Consider the following 23,332-nt stretch of genomic DNA (forward strand, 5'->3'; position numbering starts at 1 on the left):
TTATGTCATATACATGTTTAATAGGTTATTAGTGACAGACAGTCTAGATTACACACACCTGCTCATTTTACACTGAAAAAGCTAAAGGGTTTAGATAAAATACGAGTGTGCAGGAAGCAGGTTTGACAAAGCAATAATTAAAGTAACAATGTAGGGTTCTATTTCCCTAAATAATGGCAAGCAATGGAAAGAAATCACATTTGTAGAGCATACTAAAGAAACGCTCCCAAGAAGTACAGTGTAACAGCAGTCTCGTAGGGCAGCTCAGCCAAGAGGAATGACACTCATCTCACTGTAGGTCACCTGGAACCCAACCCCCACTTCAGCATCCACTCAGCTTGGTGGCAGGCGTTTCCTTTTTCATTGCTAAAGTAGTCATCGGAAACTAACTGTCCTTCCACATGCTGTGATGCAAGGCCACCGAGATGAGTGTCATACTGCTTATTGATCAACTCTCCTATTCTGTCTGAATGTCCCTCTAACACATCTCTCAACCTCAGAAACACAGGAGAGATTTAGCTTGGGCAAACTTAAAATGGAGAAAGTTTTAACAACTACCCTTCATCAGAACTGAAAATTACTACTAGCTCCATAAAGGGAAAAACATTACATTTCTAATGTTGGCCTACATTTTTATCAGCTATGAAACACATGTATATACCACTGCATGAAAAAGATTTCTCGATAGTCTTGGCTTATACTGAAGTATTTCCTAAAAACACATTTTAGAATTTAGCTTTGCTTTCACTTGTGCAACTTTCCCCTCTCATTTAAAAGGTTTAAAAATAAAGTCTTCATCTGGACTATGGACACTAAAATTAATTTACATTTAAGAATTATAATAAAAATAAACATCTCTGCCTCTTTCACAAAGGCAACATATCCTGATAGCAAATGTGTCCTTAGCCTTCAGAGAGGAAACGGATGAGCATGAATTCCCTTCCTAGCTACCCACCTTAACTCAGCACTCTATAGTCTAGTGCTCTGGTAACGCTGCCTACTTTTTAAGATTATGAAAATGTTTGCCTGAAGACTCAGTGGTTGAATATTCAGTGGTTGAATTAAAAAGTCTAGTGTCAGAGACAGTCAAACTGCATTTCTACCAACAAAAAATGTCTCACAAGAAATGGGCCCCACTAGTGCTCACTTCTTGGATTTTACCTGCGCTCTTGCAGCAGCAGGGCTGGCCAAGTAGGAGAACCCAACTTCCAAGAGTCACTCTGACCATCTTATGCAACTGGAGGGAAGGAAAGGGAGCTAATGCACTAGCTAGGAAGACAGGAGGAAAGTGATTCGGGTGAAGGATGCTACACTCTGAACAGAAACATGACAGGACTAGCAGCCCCGTGCCCATCGACTCAGCTATGACATACATCATATTCTATGCCAAAATGATTAATTCAACAAACTTTGTATTTGATCGGCAAAAAAAACTAATGTTCATTAAATGGGGGAAAATAGGAAATTGTTTATTAACTTCTACTCTGTAGGAAATCCTGCTGGTATCCAACAACTGTTCTATGTGTCCCCACTCAAACTCGTTAGTGCTAAAGATTTCAAGGAAGCAAATCATAAGGAGTAATGCTGCCCCCTGAGTTAGTTCAATACCCAAGTTCTGTAAGAGGATGAATTAATACCTCTTCATGTATTTAAAAACATCTCTCCAAGGTCCCTTGAATGCAACTAATGTGGTCAATTCAAGCAAGTTTGAGAAACAATCCAATCTATAAGGCTATAAATTGCACACACATAGAGACATACACATATGTGTGCTGAGTCTGTGTATTTGCACATGGGAGCATGTGCATGTTATACAATGACCCCTGAAACTCAACACTTTGGAAATTTACAACAAAAGAGATATAAGAAGACACTCAAAAAAGAACAAAAGTTTTCTTTCTTTTACTTTTAAAAGAGAAGGTATGAATTAGGTACATGTTTACTCATAAGCAAAAAAGTACTCATGTATGTGTGTGTATGTGTGTGTTCACATGTGTGTCTGTACATGCATGTGCATGTATATGTATACGTGTGTCTGTGTATGTGTGTCTGTGTATGTGTGTGGGTGTCTGTGTATGAGTGTATTCACATGCATATATGTGTACACACGTGTGTGTGTATGTGTGTGTGTGTATGTGTGTGTGTGTGTTGAATGCCACAGTGACAAGTAGTATGTAATCAATGCTACCATGAGACAGTACTGTTTGGTAGTGTCTTTCCTGCCTCACACTTTTGGAGAGAAATCGCACACCAGAAAGGCCAAGTCATTTCCTCCTAGTCCCATACAGAGGACACTGCATAGGTAAGACGGCAAGGAAGACTGCTATGTCTCACCTCTGAGCAGAAATAATTGGAGACATGATTTCAGGGTTTCTGTGCAGAGTGAGGGAATGAAGCAATTAGTGGAAATGCTAGGGGCAAAATGAGTGGGTGCTCTTGTCCCACTGCCAACTCAAAGGCCAGGAGCCAACCCACCCTGTCATACTTGCCCTAATGAAGGGAGAAGGGCAGGCTCTGCAAACCCCATATATATATTTCACATTATGTACAGATATGTCCTACTATGAGGCAGAATAAAAGTCAAGATGATAAGAGTGAGGAAAATGACTGGAATTAATTTTACTTAGATATGAGAAAGCCCAAAATTAATATCTCAGGAAAAGAACCCGTAATAATACAATAGGGAAAGCGGAGTTAACTGTAAGAGAAACATCTTATTCAAGGGAATGAACACTCACATCCTTCAAAGTCTCCAAAAACCCCTCACTGGCCAGGACTAAAACATGTTTGTCAGGAAGGACTCAAAACAGCATTTGTGTTTTACTACCTAACTAATGTAATATGCACATGGAAATAGATATATAAAACAAATTCTAGTGTCACGGTCACTATCAGTCTCCTAAGGTTCCCACAGTAGACAGATGATGCTAATCCAAGAAGGCTCTGGAAGAAAAGCCCTTTGTTTAATTATTAACCCCTCTTTATGCTCGACTGCTGTCCATACGTTATTTTTCACATAGAATATTTATTAAAGCCTTAATCTTATCACTACTTTTTCACTCTAAGGTTATACAGTATCCTCTGACAGGAGAACTCAGGGCCTAACAAATGCTTAAATACACACTCTTACACTGTGCCACACTTCCAGCACTAAATGAGTACCATTAGTAATCATAATTTGTAAGAAAACAGGGTCATGTTAAATAATACACCATTAAAGGAGAGAGCCATTTTTTTTTCTTAGAAGAGTCTACACCACACTGTCTCCAATGACCTCATGTATATGGGTAAGGAACAAAAAAATCTCTATTTTCTAGTCAATACTTCCAACTATGCATAGTGGTGCAAGTCTATTGAACACACACAAACTTTCAGTAGGCCATAGATGTGTGTGTCCATTAGCCCATTACACTGAAGATGGGAGTAAAAGGATCACGAACATATGTGCATAGGCTTGCACACATGCACAAAGAAAACACACAGAGACACACAAACATCCACACACACTCACCCACCCACATAATACACTCACACATATGCACACACACCATAAAATTTCCTCTAGGGAATACAATGGCATGTTTTTAAAATGTCGTGGACTGAACTGTGTTCCCCCAAAATTCACAGACTGAAGCCACATCTTGGTATCTGAGAATGAGACTGAATTTGGACATGTAACCCTAAGAGGCATAATTAACTCAAGGTAAGACCCTTAGCGTGGCCCCCAAAGTCAAGTCTGCCCAGTGTCCTTGTGAGAGGAGGAGACTCGGGAGTATCAGAAGACACAGATGCAAAGACTACATTAGGAGAGCCATTTAAAGACCTAAAGGCCCTCAGAATAAAAGTCCAGGATCTACGTTCCAGAGCTACAAGAACATAAACTTCTATTGTTTAAGACACCCAGTCACTGTGTAATAATCTCTGTCCATATCCCCCCACTGAGCTCTTTATCCCTGACAGTTCACTAAGTTTTGGGGTTGGGGACCCTGGGAAACTGGTCCCAGAAAAATAGTCACCTAGAGCAGTGCACACAGTACAAACCAAGTAGCATCTGTCTCATCTGTCTACGGCTGGGCACGGTGTTAATCATCTTGGCCTTGTTAACGAAGGCAGGAAAAGGTCTATCCCTGAAGGAACTGGTTACAAGAGTGGTTGTGTCACCAAGCACACTCGTCCCAGTGTATTCCCCTTATGCCACTGTCTCTCTCATGGAGACATGGCTGAGAGGTCCCTACAGCTCCAAGCACACATGCCCGAGCAAGCAAGGTACACGACAAATTAAAAGCATTTCAAGACATGGCCTGGTGGTGTTACCTCAGATCTTGCTAGAATAACATGACATTTATAAAAAATACAACCCACTGGATGTTTGGCACTGCTTGGGAATGAAGAGTATGTCCACTTAGGAGCCAATACCCGAGGCTGTCAGAAACACAAGCCAGGGTTTCTTCTATAAACATTACCTATCTTTTAAAATTACACAGTCTAGAAGGTGGAGAAAATGTCTGCTTGCTCCCATGTCTCCTTTTTCCTAAACACAATAAACATGAACCACACACAATACTATGCTTACTATGCAGTAAAGCCACGCTGACGGAACAGCACTCTGTACCTGGCAGATGATCGCATACTTAGAATCTTTGCTTGGGCCACCCTCACTCCAATGACACCAACTCAAAGCATAGCTTTTAATACCCAGGGCCTCCTCTCATCCCGGTGCACGTTGAAAGGGGAGTATTTAATGGTTACCTTTTCAGATACCAGCTACTTGCTCACCCTCCTTAAACCAAACAAAGTTTAACATCTGGAAGGATAAACTCGGCACACACAACAGGGGCGTGCAGTCACCGAGGAGTTCTCAAGCAAGGAAGATTTGCCAGCCTCCCTCTGAGGTCCAGGCCCTGAAAGGCCAACTGTGGTATGTTTGAGTTTCCATCAGGCCTGGCTCCTGCTGGCTGCTGCTGAGCTCAGTATGAACTCCACTGCCCAACTATTCTATAAACATCTCGCCCTTCTGCCGAGAGCTGCCTGCCCGGCCTTCCTTCCTGGAGAGGAGAACATGCTGTTTGAGAGCTGCAGGGTGAACGTTAAGGAATATTTGTAGCACAGCTGACCGCTCTTTTCTCCAGGTCAATGACTACTCTTAAAAAAAAAAATCACACATGCACACGCACACACACACGCACACATGCACGCACATAGAAACAGAGCAAGAACAGGAGGAGGATTTTACTCACCATGGGCCACCCAGCCATGTTTACACTGATCACAGGTCCGCAGGTTAATCTTGCCAGGCTGGAAACACTCACACGTGCAGTTCACCAATGTGCAGCGAATGGCCTGAAAACAGAGGAGGGGACGAGATCAGCATCCACCCAAAAACACTGTTTCTCCCTCTCTTTAGTAAATAGTGTCCACATCTACTGTCTAAGGTCTGATGCTGGTAAAGGTCTGAAGACTTGGTAAAAATACATTTTATATCAAAGTATTTCACAACAGAGGGCTGAGAGAGCAGAACGCATTCACAAACATGGTATGTTAAGTCCATAAATACAGAAGTTGAACAAAGTTGAGCATGGTTAAAGAATTATGTTTTCCATAGGACCCTACATTTCTAACACTGGATCTCCCAAAGAGGAAAAAAAAATTTTGTTGCCGCCGCGTATGTTTATTCGACTTAACTACTTCATAATGATGCAGAACAAAAGGGCCCTGTTCTAAGAAGACCCCAGCCAAACATCATTCAAAGGCAAGTATTTATAAAAGTAAAATGTGGCAACACAAAGATTATGAAGAAAATCACTTTTGGTGGTTTTATTTAAATGTTTATAACCAATTTCTTGGTTTCTTTTCCTTAACTTATTGATTCTAGCTTCATCCCTATTTAAAATGAAAGTAACCTTTTATTTCAATGTTGACAAGAGAATACATTGAAACTTTTATCTTGAAATCAATATATAAAACAGTAAAAATATTTGCATGAAGACTCTACGCTTGGCAAAGTACAATTCCATTCTAGAACACTGGGACACACATGAAATGTTGTTCAGTTCCCCAGAAGCAGTTTACAAATAACCTCACCAGGCCAGCCTGGAGAGCATTAGAGCAGGCGAGCTGGCAGGCTGACCAGCTCCAATACCTCTCTGGCAAAATCCAGGCCCACCCCAACACCTACCCCACTGATGAACAGCTGGAGAGCACAAAGGAACTGGTCCTACATGTCCTAGAACAACATCAGGATGTCCCAGTGAGGTCCAGTATTGACAAGACTAGCAGAGGCCAGAGGCCTCATACCAATGAATATTTGCAAGCAAAGAAGTGTGGACAAAACAGCCAATAAACAGTTAGGAAAAGGCAATCTCACCAGTCCACTTTATAATGTGAATTCTTAGAAAGCTCCACAATGGGGTGTAGGTCTCTGTGAGTGAAACCCATGCTTAGAAATTGTGCTCTACGCTGTGCCCCTCCCGACAGCACTTCACAAATTTATTCTGTATCTATCACTTTTAGCTGCACGGGCATCTAGAGACAGAAGGGGTTTAACCTGACCACTCACCTATTAACAATCTCATATGACCTTGTGAGCTGCTGGAAAACATCTCCCTGGAGACTTAGATGTGATCAAGGATGACTGGCCTGGTTGAGGCCACTCCTGGTAGGGTTAGTTACCTGACACTGGAAACTGGTACCTGAAATCTGCACACATGTACACTGACAGCTAACTTTCTGAAAGCACTTGGGTGTTTATGACACTATTTCCCTTGAAACAGACAGTGCTCTATCTAGATACTGCTGCTGTCTTTGGCCAAGTCCACTGGCAGCAGACAAGGTTCAAAGGCCTTTTCTCCCCATGACCAGGCCACGTAGGTTTAAAGACTTTCTCTTTTATTTCTCTTTCAACCAATGTTCTCTCTGTGTGGTACCTACCCTGTTTTAGATGTTACAGTCCTCAACCTATGTTCTCTTTAAACTAAGTTTGCTCCTTTGTTCAGCACTAAAAAGTTATTTGACTTCACAATCCACCTGTTGTTTCGGGGTTTCTTCTAATGCCTACCATTAGGTCGTACCCTTATATAGGGTATTAAAGTTGGCTGTATGTTTTAGGGATTACAGGACTAGATGGGTAGAATGAGAAATACTTTTCTAAAAGCTCAACTTCCCATTCTCATACAAACTGATATATCACAATACATTTGCAAGCAGCTTCTTCATATAAATTGTTCATTAATTTGTTCATTAATTAATGAACTAAAGATATGATTGTACTATGACCAAGACAAAAGTTTAGAACACAATGTTTCCATTAACAACAAGGTGCTTTTGTAAGTATCAGAGTTATAAATTCAGATGTAGAGACTATATAAACACTAAAAACAAAAGTACATAAGTACAAACTTTAGTATTTTTAAAACCCTCTGCATTATCAAAATCAAAGAGTAGACAATACAAAGAAATGATATTCCAAGGAGAATATTTAACTCTACAATAAATGACATCAAATAGTTTAGTTTAAGTCATTAATTTGACATTAATTATTTTGCCAAAATTTTTATTTTAGAGGAAACCTTCACTTTTAGCAGTAATCAAGATAAAAACAAAGTAAGAGATGTAGGTTAACTACACACACACACAAACACACACACACACACACACACACACACACACACAAAATCTTACTGCTGGCTAACTCATTCATTCATTCAGTACTACTACATAACTTTATTCATCTGCTTTACTTGGGAATCACATCTTTTCAAGATGATTTCTTTCTCATGGACCCTATTCTTTTATGCCCAAACACAGAACATGGGAACACCCCAACTCCTTTGTATATAAACACTTAAGCACAGGACTAGCCATTTTGTATTTCTATAAATTCCAGAAGGCCTATCTGTTTTAAACTCAGACTTACAGAGACTAAAATTTCACCTTAAGGGAATTACAGATACTTAAACAATATGGCTAAATAAATATTTTGTGTAAGAGACCATCATGGCTTCAAAGGAAGTTTTGTTTTAAATAATGTTTTTGAAATGGCATAAAACTTCGACATACTGTATATTTACAACAAAACAGAGCCAATATGATTGCCTGCCAGCTCAGGCACGCTTACAAAACAGATTTATCATAAACTGCCAAATCTGGTTAAGCCTCAGAAATGTCCACGTGCTTCAGGGAGACAGTCAGGAAGGGCTGCAGTGCTGGTGAGAAGCCTCGACTCTTTCTTCCATTAGCTAATGCTGGAGTGCTTCCCGCTCTGCGGGAACTCTGCACAGGACTGTCAATATTGCACTGTCTGAGAGACAACATCTGAATGCCAAAAAGGAGGAAAGCTGCAGAAGGTTCATGGAGACTCTTCATTGCTGCCTCTCTCTGCAGGGAACAATGCTCAGGCTGGCCCATGCAGACCCGCCCGCAGGACCCTGATCACCGACTTGTACCTCATCCCCCAGGGTCCTCAATAGGAGCACTCTATCCTTCTAATTTACCTTGCAACTCTTGCCCTCAGCTCTCAGGAACAGCCGTCACAAACATTTTAACTCACAACACGTTAGAAATAATTACTTCTGCTCATCTCCACAGTGGGTTTCTTCACAGAGAAATCCTTGCATGCCCAAACCAATGTCTACGTCCACAAGCCATCTGCAGCTTACTTCAGCTATCTGGATTCTGGACACAGGTTCCTGAAGCTACACTTTCTGAAGGATACTTTGAGCACATTTGGTTCTTCTCCTGGTCTCTCTCTGCTCCTAGACCTTGGTGTAACTCGTAAACCTAACTCATCTTCATTCCTGAGAAGCTTGGACTCCCTATCTAGCTTTTCTGGTAGCAACTTCTCTCTCACCACTATAAATAACCACAGGGGTTACCTATGGTCAGGCTGTTCATTCTTACTTTGGCAATTCCATCCTCCCCTACAGCTCCAAGAACTATGCAGAACACGTCTCCTTGGAGGCAGTAACTGAATTAAGTGGTAGGGAATGGAAGGTGGTGTTCCTGTGTGCAAGGCTTGGAAACTTGGTATTTGCAGGGCTTCGTGATTAGAGGGCTTAGAGGGTTAGAGGGTAGTGCCTAAGAACAAGTTCTTTAACAGGGTTCTAGCTACCATCTATTCCTCTCTATTCTTCTGTCCTAACATGCTCACTTCTTGTTGTCCTTTATTATGATTACTAGCTAGATTAATGGAATGTTTGCCATTTTCCAGTGTGCTAGATATTTTACCCCCTCCCCCCAAAAAAGGTTCTCAGAAAAGAGCATGAACTTGACACTGTCATTCCCTACCTTCCACACATGTGGGACCTGAGGTTATGACTAATACCTTGCTTGACATCCCTCAAGCCTCTCAAAGACAGGTGTGTCTGAATGCTCTGCCCCGATGGCTGAGTGCTGTTCCTGCGAAGACAGGGAGTCACAGGACAGTTTCAATGACATTATGTCTCTCTCTCCAAAAATCCTCTATCCTTGCATTTCCTGGCCTCCCACTCTCGTTAATATCTGAATTCCAGTTGTGGTTCCCCTAGACCACTCAAAATGGCTCCTACTTAATTTGATCATTCCCCCTTTCTCCTGGATGAATTGAGCCTCTCTTCATCACTTGTCTGTACGGAAATTTCTTTAAGGTGATCTTGGCCTTTGTGTCAGTTTCTTCTTTTTAACAGGAGATCCCATACCTCTTCTTCTTCATTATGATTTCTCACTTTGTGGGGTGTGTGTGTGTGTGTGTGTGTGTGTGTGTGTGTGTGTGTCTAAAGTGAGGAAAAATATTATTTCTGTTTTAAGGCTCTAAAGTATTTTAAGTGGAGGTACTCCACCAATTACTACTCACTTCATTCCTCTACCTATAATAAAATGGAGGAAATGTGCAGATTCAAAAGTACATCAGAAATGTACAACACACATACATGGTCCCAGCTACTTGGGATGCTAAGAGAAGAGGTCAGGGGCTTAATGATAACCTGGACAATGCAAGCAAGACCCATCTCAAAAAAGGCACACCTAAAACCTACAAAGTAAGCAAAGGTAGTTTAAATAACATATTTTGGTCATATCCCAAAGATCTATTCAAATCCCAATTAGGCTATCACCAAAACAAATCTCTTGGTCTCTTTCATTACACTTATACTACACTAACTTCCTGAGTATGCATGAGCCAAGCATCAAAGTTCTTACAAAATGGCATTTCTCAGGAAAGAAAACTGTTGTTTCTGTTAATACTTAGTATAACTAACAAAGGAATTATACACAGACTAAACATCTGTTAGCTGTTCCTTATGTAGAAATAAGCACTTGATTTATCTGACACAAAATAACAACAGGCAAAATAAGCTACAAGGCAAACAGAAACTTACAACACACATGTAGAGCTTTAGTCACAGTGAGCAAGGGCTCTTTAAGGAAACTCACTTTAGTTCTGGATTTTAATTTTCCACTCCCCCTGCCTCCCACTAAGAAAGGATTCACAGGTTCTGGGACTCTGCAAACACTCTTTCTTAGTGTTTGAAACCCTGGCCAAACTCTCATACGTAACTAAAACAGCTTAAATTCACTTTCCCGTTCATTTCTTAGGTCAGTAAGGAGGATTTATAACTTGGATCATGGAATTTCACTTGAAAAAAAATTAAGCATTTATACTGAAGAACATAACTCACATTAAACTTTTAATTGTAGAAATTTTTTAATTGTGAAGGTAGCATTCGTTCCAGCCACTAGTGTGCACTGTAAACTTAGGCAGTGTGCTTTACGAGTAGACAGTAGTTGGTTGTAATGATTACCAGTGGTGGAAGGGTCACCTTCTCTATTTTCAGTTCTCCTCCTCCAGCACTGAGGTTGATACCTGGGGCCTCCAGCACATTAAGGAAATACTCTACTGCTGACTTCTATTCTCAGCTCAGAAGTACCTTAATTTTCTTGAACTCAACCTTTTAGCTTTAAAGTTGTCAACATATAAACACACACACACACACACACACACACACACACACACGTATAATCATAAACTAACAAATATTTCCCTATAAAAGTCTCAGGACAGTTTCTCCTCTTCATCTTATAGCAAATTCATAAGGCACAGTGAAAAGAAGCAACTCCCAAGGAAGTCCCTGGAGTTCAGTCTGGGCCTTGGGAAACCAACATGCTTTGCAGACGACTCACCTTTCTAAACTAGCCAGTTCATGATGCCACTTTCGGGAAAATCTATAGCATGTAAAAACTGATGGACAAATACTGTTTATCAGCGACACATGGTAATAATTAAACTGCATGGGACAATTACTTTTTCTTGGTTACAAAATTCTGCCACATTGCATGTAAAGGAATACCAACCTTTTGGGTACCGGGGGTTGGCAATCAGGTTTTACAATTAGGCAGGACGTCAATGGGAAGACATGAACCATGACCCCAAAGGCCTTATGTTGTTTACAATTAGTAATTATGGCAGAGTATAAGGCTTATTATGAATGCTAAGGGCCCAAGGCCTCTTCAGCTACAGCCCAAACACTATTACACTCATCGTGTACAAGTAAGGGCAAGAAAGGAGAAATGAAGTTATTCTGCTGGCCTAACAACAGCGCTATGTAAAAAACGTCATGAAAAATTATGTTAAATGTATCTGTAGTATGTGGCAGTAACATGACTTGAAAGCGAAAATAATTAAAAAACGTTTCTTATATCTGCCTAATTGCTTTATGATGTAGAAAGAAATAGTAGGTGACAAACGATCACTTTCCTGTACCTGCGAACTCACAAAACCCTTTTGTCCTTTTTGACGGAAAACACATCATCATTGGATCCTGCGCACGCTCATACTCCAAATGACTGGACAAGTCCGCTAGACTCACCATGAAGGGAAGAGGCCCCTGGTGTAAACGGTAAAGAATTTGAGAAACACAGAAGGCAGGGTGACTCAATGATGATTAAATTTTTAAAAAGAAAAATTACGAACCAGGGAAATATAATCATCTTCATAATATATGTTTTCAAAATAACGGATAGATGTTCAAGAAGTTCATTGACAAAGTCAACCTTAGAACATCTACTACTGTCAAAAATCAAGAGACAAACTTTTAAGTTTCCTTTTCAAAAATACTGACCTCCATCAGTGGGTAGATTTTAAAAATGTGGTATATTTCTACAATTAAATATTACCTGGCCATAAAAAACTGTGATACATGCTAAAACCTACATGGACGTGAAAAGCATTATGCTAAGTTGAAAAAGGCCCTCATGGTACTGCATGAGTCATTTGCATGGAGTGTCCATGTTGGGAAACGGACAGATAAAAGTATGCTGATGGATGCCTAAGGTTTGGAGGAGGTGTTGGGTAAAGGCATGGCCAAAACATATGAAATTACACTTTTAGGAGTTTAAAATGTCTTCAAAACAAAGTAGTAATTGTCATGCACAATTGTTATTATTGAAAAATAATAACACACTCAACCAAACATTTAAATGTGTGGGAGGCACGTTGTGTGAGACATATCTCAATGAAGTCACTCATAAGTAGGCACAGGATATCTCGCACCAACTACTATTGTCAGTGGTGCTAAATCTTTACTTCTATGAGATAGCCTTTCATAAAAGACACAGTATAGCACAGTATCTGCCTTCCCCCAGTACAACTTTGCCAGACAAATACTGAATGAGTTAATACACAGACAGTAAACAACAGAATTTCCATGGTGCCTAAAGTTTAAAAACATCTTCCTTTCGAAATATTAAAACCTAATGTATCTATTTTAAAAACTAGTATTTAAGTAACACCATTTTTCTGGAAAACCCAGGATACCTTTTACGTTTTGGGGGCCTCAACTCTAATGCTGAGCAATCCTAACATCGGGGTCTAAAAACCTTGGAAAGAACATATTTATAAATGGGAGTGGTGTGCTTTGTCATGCACGGGTCCCCAGCACTGCTCGATTTACTAGGATGAAAAAAAAATTACCTCCGTCTGGAAACTAATTAAGTATGGGGGAGGAAGCAAAGAGAGAACCCCCTAAACTTATGGGTATATCATTATACAAGACTCTGAATATTCCTATGACTATGTGAATACCTAAACAGGGAGTAAGGGACACACAGAGGCACATAAATTTTCAGACACAGATCCAATGAGCATCTGTAGTCATTACCTCACGATCATAGCCTACCATCAATCGACATGAGGAAGACCCCACTTAAATAATTTAAGAGTTCAGAGTAAAAATCAACAGCGGGATATAGCCAATTATATAAGGAAAATACGTCGCTTCTATGGCATCAAAGCAGGCAAGCGTTTGAGTGTGGAAGTACTCCCCCCCCCCCAATTAAATCAGGTCAATAGTAATATTTTGTTAGATAATTAGTAATATTAAATAAACAGAAAATGAAAAGATATTTCAATTTGGGCAAAACATTTCAGTTTCTTACCTAAGAGTTATCAGTTCAGAAATTCTATTTAGTGTTTGTACAGTTGAAAAATTTACAGACTATGCAGCTGAGATGACATGGCTAGAAGGAAAGGCTTCTTTCAATGGATATAGCGGTCACCCAGATGAAAGTAAGAGGGTAGCTCACTAACTATGAAACCAGCTACATCCCGACTACACCCTGCATCTGCCATGACACATAACTTTAAAGAGCCAGAGTACTGATAGCATCTGAATGTTAATAATCACCTCATTATACCTTTATGTCGAATCAGCAATTTTGTCCTCCATTGATACACTTTTCATTCATTTTCACTAATGCAATTTGAAAGGTGGTAATGTGATTACACATCTCTGTGGCATTCATTCATTAAAAACAATGACTAATGTGATAGGAAAGACATTCATAAAAAAGGGATTTGTACTTGTGATGCAAGAAGATTTATAAACCTTTTAATTCTTTACAAAAGTCTACTCCCTACTCAGGGAGAAGCAGAACAACAAGAAATTCATGTCCTGGATTTTTCAGAAGCACCTTCAAATCCTGGGAAGAACAGGCAACTTACACAATGATTTTGTGCTTTGGTAAACAGGCTGATAGGTTTAGGGATAATCCCAAATCTGTAGTACCAAATATAAAACATCATCAAAGCTATTGTTCCTTCTTAACTGGCACACTAAGATCTCCTTTAGGACAAATGCCCAGAATTTCCAGGCAGAGGGTAAGGCCTAGAGTTCTGATTTTGAGAAAGCCCTGAGTTAATCCCCAGCAGGAGAGGAAGAGGAAGGGAGGGAAGGACAGTGAATGGAAGAAGGATGGAGGGAAGGAGGAAGGGAAGAGTCTACTAGATCCTTTCTTCAGTATATTTGATCTAGGCTATGTTACTCAAACACCAAAGCCTTCTTATTAATCCATTTATCAAGGAAGATAGTAAGGTAAATGGCCTTTTGACTAAATTTACTCCCCTAGGTTTGTTAAAGAGTTCACAGGGGAAGAGAGTTGGTACATCTGGAATTTATCATTTCAGATGACAGCAACTACTCAGGACACTAACAGTCCATACCTGTGCACTGCCATCAAGCTTTCGTAATACACTGCAAATGCATTTTCATGTTCAATCACTAAGATCCCTGAAAAGGGCCTGCGCATGAAGAGATAAGCAATTTGATAAGGTGAAAGAACCCAGTACGTAGTTAACTTACATTAGAATTTCCTACCAACACCGGTATATTTTAAGTAATGAACGTGACTCCAAGAAGTATTTACTAGAGTTGAAATGGTTCTATTAAAAAATTTCAAACTCTTAAACACAAGACAGGATACTTCCAAGGACACGTGGCTTATTACAAATCATTTTGTATCCATCCCTCTCTTGAGCATGCCCACTGGCAACACATATGCCAGGAGGCATTTCGCTACTTTCCATTGTGTCTATACTGGGGCATCACAGATACCCCGTGAGGATGAGCTTCTTCGCTTACATACAGGAATCATCACAGCAATCACATCTATTACAGATAATGATAATAATTGATGAACAGACCAGGCACCCTTCCACATTATTAATGTTCGGCTGTAGAGTCCCCTGGGTCTGTGCTAAGGCCCGTGCTGGATTCATTAGAACTTTATACAAATCAATGAAGGCACATCTTCCATTTTTCTAGTAGCTGAAGTCATTTAAATTGTTCTAATGAAACCTCTCAGACAATCATTTACACACACACACACACACACACACACACACACACCCCATAAACACAATGTTATTCCCTCTTATTGGTATTTATTCTTCAGAAATTCAAAGGAATATATATTCAAATACTCAAAAATTACATAAATGCCTATGAAATCTATAAGCATCCAGGGGAAAATGTACCCAAAGACTGTTAAAAAAATTATTCTCGTTCTGTCTTTTAAACATTAGCTTATTTAAAAGACAAGGATAGCTATCTTTTCACAGAAAGATAGCCAGCTGCTAAGAAAGTTCTGACACCACTGAGCAAACCTAGAGACCTTGTGATAGTTGTCGTGAACTATGACCTAAGTACTGAAATTTAAGTAAGAAACAGAAAACCTGGTGGGAGAAAGCATGTTCCAGAACAATGTCAATGTCGTCCTGAGCACACGGACTGGGTTCACGTATGTGTTAGCGGAATCAACATAATGGGCTACAGCAGCTCTGAGGCGCCTAATATGGCCCATTGGGTCAATAATCCGTGAACTAAGGAGGATTTACTTGATAGATTATAAATGGTTTATAAGAACTCAGAAACTACTCCATCAGATCAAAAATCCAATTTTCACATGGTGTCTTTCCATAAATTAGCCAAACGGAAGTAATGACTGAAGCACTTCAAGGTCTGTCAGTTGAAAATTCACGTTTTAAAGAAGAATGTAGATGAGGTAATGAAAATTAAATGCCATTTTTAGGGTGAGCCGACCTATTTAAGGTCAGGCTGTGCCTTGAGGCCAGTGAACACACAACAGGAACTGCTCAAAAGGCTTCATCCTCCCACAGGCTGTGCACACCCACGAGACAACGAAGCACAGACGTGTGCGTTTCCGGTTTCCCTGTCACGTTCCAATACAATCCCTGAGTAGATTTGAACACACAAGTTCTAGAATGACACCTCCTCAAGTTGATGATACATATTGTGGTTGTTGGCACAAATTTTAATCTCTGTTTTCTGAGATCTATGGACAACCTATGGATGTTGGCTAACAGAAAAGAATGACTAGCAAGCAGGACAAACATGAAATATAAATCTACATAAACGACAGAGTCAACAAGAAAGGAGCGCTGCTCCTGCATGGGCCAAAGCTTACGTAGCCTCTGTTTACTGAAGAACTCTATCTCTATTCGCCTAGACCGCAGAAATGGCAAGCAGCCTTGAGCCAATTTCATTATACATTCATACTAGGCGATAGTGGTTTTAGATTAATTTTTTAAAAAGTAAGCCTATCTACGTGAATAGTTGTACTTACTAAGTCCATGGCTACAAAGAAGAGCACAGAAAAATGTTCCAATGATACAACAGACTCTAATTAAAATTCTTAGCTTGGAAAAATTCCCGTCCTAGGGAGGAAAACGTGATCTATCACCTCGTTCACTAAATGCTATTAGCCTCTCTTCATCACAAAGACAAGAAGGAATCACTTGTTTTCCTTTTTTCAAGAGTAACGCTGAATGAAATAATGGATGTTTTCACATCCAAGTAGATTACCTATCAACATGAGCATAGTCTTCTTAACTTCCACACAAGGGAAAGAAAAATTCCAATAATTCTGAAATAGACAGATAAAACTTTTCTCTGTGGCTGCAGCCATACACTATTATATGTAACGGCTTATTTTTGAAAAGAGCCTTATTGGTGCTCTCTGAAGGATTTTCTTTTATACATTGCTTTATCCTATAATTTTGTCCCTGTTGGGCACGCTGCCTAAATTTAAACACAAACAGTCAAGCAATGAAGAAACATTAACACATTTACTGTGAACAAAAACTCCCAGTTGTACAGTGAAATTTTAATACATTTCAACTTATCTCTTTTACTAATGGGGAGAGTACAAACCCTGCAGGAATTCGCTCTGCAAACTGGTAATTACAGTAGACTCACTTTTTTTTATAATGCATATGTACAGTCAGACACACACACAAAAAACCCTGGCTTCCCTTTTGATGTAGGTTACAATAGAAATGTTTTCAAAATGATGAAAATGTACGGCCGTTCCGAAGGAATGCATTATTTCACAGAAAGGTGTCTTTCCTTTGACTGTACGTGGACATGAGCAGACATATGTCTAGATGTGTACTTTACACACCAGACAACACAAGCATTATTTGCATGCGCTTTGTCATCTGCCCCTATAATCTTGGTTACAGACTAAATCTGGTCCTGTTGGCACAAAGCCAGTCCTGATGCTCACAAAGGAGTGACAGTCTTTCCTTTTATGCCTATATTACCAAGTTTGTCCTCTCTGGCTTTAGGGATTTAAACTTCTGTTTTGAAGTGTCACTAAATAACTAAACACTGCAAACCACCAATCCGCCTCACTGAAGGCGTATTTGCCTCTGAGCAAACGGACTCTGTGTCTACCTGAACAAGCCTACAGATCTGGATATTAATAATGGTAGCTTAGATCATTAAAGGAAGGAAGTGAAATTTGTGATTATATCACTTGCTACACACTACATTATCTGTCAGGTTTTGGGGTTTATAAGACCTTTTATAAAGACTGAATCAGCAAGACTGCCAAAAGCACCAATCTATAGTCTGTTTCGAACTTGCATCTCTGTGTGCTATCATGTTGAAGGTAAGTGTAAGATTAGGACTTTGAAGTGTACATACATTTGTAAAATTCTGGAAATTCCAAAAAGGAGTTTCTACACCCAGTGACTGGGTATTATCTACAAATTCCAGGCCTAGGGGTCTAAAAATAGAAATCATAACACTTAGAAGAGACACCCGACATGCATTCCCCATCATAATATGCAAGCGCAGTGCAGGGAATCTTCGCCTGACCTTCAAATTCACATGAGAATGACAAGGGAGAAAGCTCCTTTGCCTGGCTGAGGCAGAATGAACTCACCATTGCAGCAATGAGACAGATCAGAGACATTAGAAGTACCTTGCCTCTGGGGCAGTGGTTCTTAACCTGTGGGTCACAACCCCTATGGAAGCCACATATCAGATATCCTGCATATCAGATATTTACATTACAATTTGTAGGAGTAGCACCCTGATAGTTATGAAGTAGCAACAAAAATAATTTTAGGATCAGGGGTCACCACAACATGAGGAAGTGTATTAAAGGTTCACGGCATTAGGAAGGTGGACAACCACTGCTCTAAGGCCAAGGGTCTATTTATTTTAGGAAACTCAGTAACCAATTCTAGCCTTAGGTCCCCTTCACACTACAGAGAAAAAGAGCTTCTCCTTCAACCTTCCCAGCTCTCGAGTCCTGAAAAGTCTTTTTCTGGGCCTAAACTCAAACAAACACAAGAAAGACTTATCCAAGCTGAAGAACCAGAGACTGGTTCCACTAAAAACAATAGATGTACAGTGAAGTCCTCAGGAAACACTGACTGCTTCTATTTGGAAATGAAATAGAACATTTCCCAACTCTTATATAAGGCAAACACACACATGCACGCACACACGCTCCCAATGTGCACAGCTGCCAGATGGTGTGCTTCAGCAAATAGTCAAGTAGAAATGGCACAGCCGTATGAAGGGACTTTCCATCACAGTTCTCTTTTGGAGAATTGATATGCTAACAAATTCTGTTTGTTTTTAAATGCCTCCATTAACAAATAAACGTTAAAGTTAGTATACACAATACCCATCTATCCATATACATTTTTTAGTTACTATTTCTAGAAGATGGATATTTTGCAGTTGGCTCTTTTTCCTTGGCTCAAAAATGAGTAAATTAACCATAAAAGTACAACTATAGGCAAAAATATATAAAACCAATCTTTCCTACAACTTAAAGATCATACTGTTTGTATAATCACCACGGATTAACAGGAGCATCATTCAAGAGATTGCAGCTTATCCTGGATATATATTATTTCTGCACCTAGTCTGCTATCTGAAAGGTTGTTAGAAGCTGTAAAAAAAATTATCAAGGGGTTGGGGATTTAGCTCAGTGGTAGAGCACTTGCCTAGCAAGCGCAAGGTCCTGGGTTCGGTCCCCAGCTCCGAAAAAAAGAAAAGGAAAAAAAAATTATCAATAAACCTCCCATCCCTTCACGAAGTAAGCATTAAAGGCAATGGTGATCTGATATAGGTTTAGTGGCAACCATGCTCAAATAATTTGAAATGTTCAGTCATAATTGGCACTATCAATTTATTAATGTTCTAAAGATAAAAATAGAGTAGAAATTGACTGCTCGTCCCTGGCTTCAAGGTACAGAGACAGTGGTGAACCAAAGCCTTCACACAGTAGCCGGACGTGGCAAAACACACCCTCTAACACCTTTCTAAGGTCTTCTCGATCTCTCCTTTAGTGAAAGGATAGGACAGGCTGAAAGAGTCTATTTCAATCCCGCACATGGAAGAGAAAATCCTCCTGAGCTGTTTCGTAAAGTGGAGCAGGATGAACGGGCTGACTGTCCTGGACCTGTGGAGAATGTGTGGCAGTTAAAACACAGAACACGACAACAGGCTCCATACTTCGCTCCGTCTGAACATTTTCTGAACCGTCTCCGTCTGAACCGTCCTACATGGGTTTCTGATTCCTCAGTATGGATACTCGTGCACGTGTAACACCACTTGGGAGAGCAAACATACACCAATCACCTCCAGCGGGCCTATGAGTGATTTACAAAAACAGTAGGCAGTGCCAACGAAGTGCTGCTCAACTTCTCGTTCACGCACACACAAGAACACCGATGCATGTAAGAAACATGTCCCTGGGCTTCACTGTCTGTTTTAAACAACCTCAGAGTGCTTCTAAGTAGATGTCGAAGACACTGCTATTCATGAGACAAGACATCATTTTGATTTCCACTAACTACTTCATAGTTTCTAAAATGGCCATTCCCTGCCCTATTCATACAATTAGTATGTTCTACTTGAGGGACCGATAAGTGTATCCGTAAAGTGCAACGGAGTGTTTTCTCTGAAACACTATCCATATGTCCCTAGAGCTTGAAAGAAGCATGCTTCAGTAATGTTTATTAGTAAATATGAGACTAGTATTTTAATTCTAGAATATCTTACTGAGCACTTTAGTTCGAATTGCCTAGCACCGAAGCACAGCCACCAGATGCTCTGCTTCAGGAAGTGGGCAAGCAGAAGTGCACCCTTTCCAGTGGGCTCTTGCTCACTGTAATCTCCTACTACAGAACCGAACTATTGATGAGTTCTGCTTCTTATTGCTCCATCAACTATTAACAAATTTTATGGCTAGGGTGCACAATGTTCTTCTCCTTATATCCTAGCTGCCAAAATATTAGTCTCAGTATTGATCCCTATGAAAAGACGTTTTGATTCTGTGTGTCAAAATAAAAATCTCCCCCATAATCAATGTGTCTGATATTTTAAAAGTTGATAATGAGGGTGAAGAATCTTTCAGTGCTGGAAGCAATCAGTATAATATGGTGGTGTTGTCAGGTAATAGAATGAGAGTGTCGGTTTATTATACAAAGTTTATACTTTAAAACTCTGGAAGTACGTGTCAGGCCGTTAGCATTTTGTCTAAGAAAGCAAAACACAGAGAGGAGGCAAAGGAATGAAAGATGTGTGCTAATAATCATTCCTTTGATGTAAAACTGTGTCTTGCATTAATCTGGGATCACAGAAAATATGATACAATTTTTTTTTATTATTTAAACATTTTGGCCAGGGGGAGGGAGGCTATAAATTAACTGTGAGATTTACACACGAGCTTTTGAGGATACAAGGTCTTGAATCACGGTCTCTTCTTTTATAGTGAGCCTAATGCTTCCACTTCTTTAAACAAAGACACTCACAGATATGAAGACAATGGGCATATGTCATAATCATTCCCCATGCCTTTTAGACACATACAGGTCAAGGACCACAAGCAACAAATCAGAACTGCACCAGCATTTGCACAATGCCAAGAAGGACCCTCTTCCGTCAGACTTTATACCCTAGGCTCTCACTTGCTCCATATGCCCTGGCCCTGGCCCTATAAGTGGTTCATACAATTGTGATACCAACGAGAGACATAGGACCACACCACAAAACTGAACAAAACATAAACTCCAAAAGGACTTGTGGAATGATAGGAAGAACCAAATGAGTGCCCCTTTGGACACTGGTTTATTTCCTAAGCATTTCCCAGGGAAAGAGTGGAGCATCTCACCGGGAGCTGAACTCCAAGCCAACTGAAGCAGGATCCCCTTCCACACTCCTGAGACTGCAACTGATGGAGAGGAGAAAGGAAGCCAAGGAGAACAGGAACTATGTACCTAAATGGCTATCCATTTTCATTTTTAAATGGATGCAGGAAAAGGACATAAATGATTAATATACGAATCAACTCCCCCAGGGATTCCCTTCCTCCGGACTGCCACTACTCACCAGGCTTTCAATATGCATTTAAGAAAGTACGGATTTGCTTACAACTGCCAATGGCAACAAGCAAATTCCGTAAATGCTAGAAGATAATGTACAGGAAAAGCGCACAGCACCAGCCAAGAGAATTAACTGTCCAGCAGTCTGTTCCTTCCCTCTTGTCTATACAATCATTCAAGAATGGGGACTGCATGCAGGAATGGAGTTATGACACGTTTAAAACTTTAAGGAAGGAACAACCTGCTTTTCTAGTCAAACCCTAGTAGCAACTAACACCTTGCTCCTAACCCTACGAAGACAAAGCAGGTTCTCTGCCTAATTTACAGGAATTACAACTGCATTGGGCCCAATGGCTCCCAAACTCATTTTTAAAAGACTAATATGCCCTCTTCTGGTTTCTGGCTTAAGGGGGGAAAAAAGAAAGAAAAAATTGGCTAGTTTTCCAGATGGGAAATTTTGGCATTAAATCATATGTTTGTCATTAATAATTGCATTTTTATAAGGGGAAATATTCACAGGTAACTTTTAATATTCTAAGAGTCTGCATTATGCAAGGTGGGGTTTGTCCAATGACACAGAGCTCCGAAAAGGGGTTTCTCAGCCAACTTCCCAAGTCAGCAAACAATGCTGTAGCTGATGCAATTTGCATGAACAAGGGTTGGAGAAAGACAAAGCAGAGTATCAGTTGCAAACTCTGAGGAGCCATTCCCTTGGTGCCACACACCCCTCAGAGTGCCCCATTCTGCCCACTCAGGCCTGCTTTCACAGCTCAGGCCGACAGAAATGCCAATTAGTGTCAGCTGTGATGGGATTTTAGAGACATGGACCTTTGTCTTAGAGGAAGTGGGCTGCAACCACCAACTTACTACAGTACAGAGGAACCTAACAACCCATTAGGTGGAAATGACTTCTCAGCCACTTCCTCCAGGGACGACATCGGAAGCTGATGGCTTAGACAGATGGGGACATTTTTACATTCCTGTATTAACTGGCCCCAGGAAGAGGGATTTTTGATCACTTGATGTTTCCAGGTCCTCGTTTCATCTGCTCTGTTCCCTATTGTACTCTTTCACAGTATTGTGTGTACAGCGTGATCCTGGAAATAGTAAGCTAAATGCTGCAGAAATGGAGGGAGTCATCTCACTGTGTGGGTCACCCACAGAGATCTCTGCAAGTCGCTAAAACCCAGAAATTTCATTCTAGGATGCTGCTCTAAGTAGGCTTCTGTGGCATGAAGCATTGCTGCTCCCTTGCATGTTTGCAACTGCCAAGCTCGTTCTAGATTAGGTCAATGTTATGAGAAAGCAAAGCAATTCTGTTCCTCCATCCAGAAAGAGGGAATCAGGGACCATACACAGGCCAGAGGTTACCAGGGGGCTTCAGACACAACTGCATAGGATGTTGCAAGGCTAAAACCAAGAGTGGAGTCCACTCAGCATCCGTTGGAATACTGAGGTTAAAGGAGAAGTGATACAGGTTTATGTACACTTTACAATGTCAATTTTAAAAGGTTTCTATTGAGTGTTCAGCAAATCTGTTTATCACTCAGCAATCAAGTTTGTCGCTTGACACACAACAAAAGTCTTACATTTTACCTTTGTGTAGAATTATGTCATTGAAGAGTATGATTTTGAAGGATTAAGTGTGCATGTGCACAGACATCAATTAGCATGTCAAAGGTCATAATAATAATAAGAGTAATCATTAGGGTCAACATTAACACAGACAGAACTAGTAGGGTGCAGAAGGCTAGACAGACCATCAAATATGCAATACTAAGAGATTTTTCAGTAATAGTAAGTGTATGTGTGCTTCATAATTAACATTCCAAAGCCATTAATACCATCTCTGCTCATAACCACAGGTGGGAATTATTA

The 23,332-nt window shown here is 40.2% G+C and overlaps 1 protein-coding gene across 11 annotated transcripts in view; it reads right to left on the minus strand.

Annotated features, from left to right (window-relative positions):
• The window catches only part of Bnc2 (basonuclin zinc finger protein 2), a 401,546-nt gene that overhangs the window by 142,545 nt on the left and 235,669 nt on the right, over positions 1 to 23,332 (minus strand). For all 11 annotated transcript variants that reach the window (NM_001415824.2, NM_001106666.4, XM_087548057.1 and 8 more), the window contains 1 exon segment: positions 5,238 to 5,340. In NM_001415824.2, coding sequence (NP_001402753.1) covers positions 5,238 to 5,340 — 103 coding nt within the window.

This window comes from Rattus norvegicus, chromosome 5 (genome assembly GCF_021556685.1).
Source record: "Rattus norvegicus strain SHRSP/BbbUtx chromosome 5, alternate assembly SHRSP_T2T, whole genome shotgun sequence".
Lineage (NCBI taxonomy): Eukaryota > Metazoa > Chordata > Mammalia > Rodentia > Muridae > Rattus > Rattus norvegicus.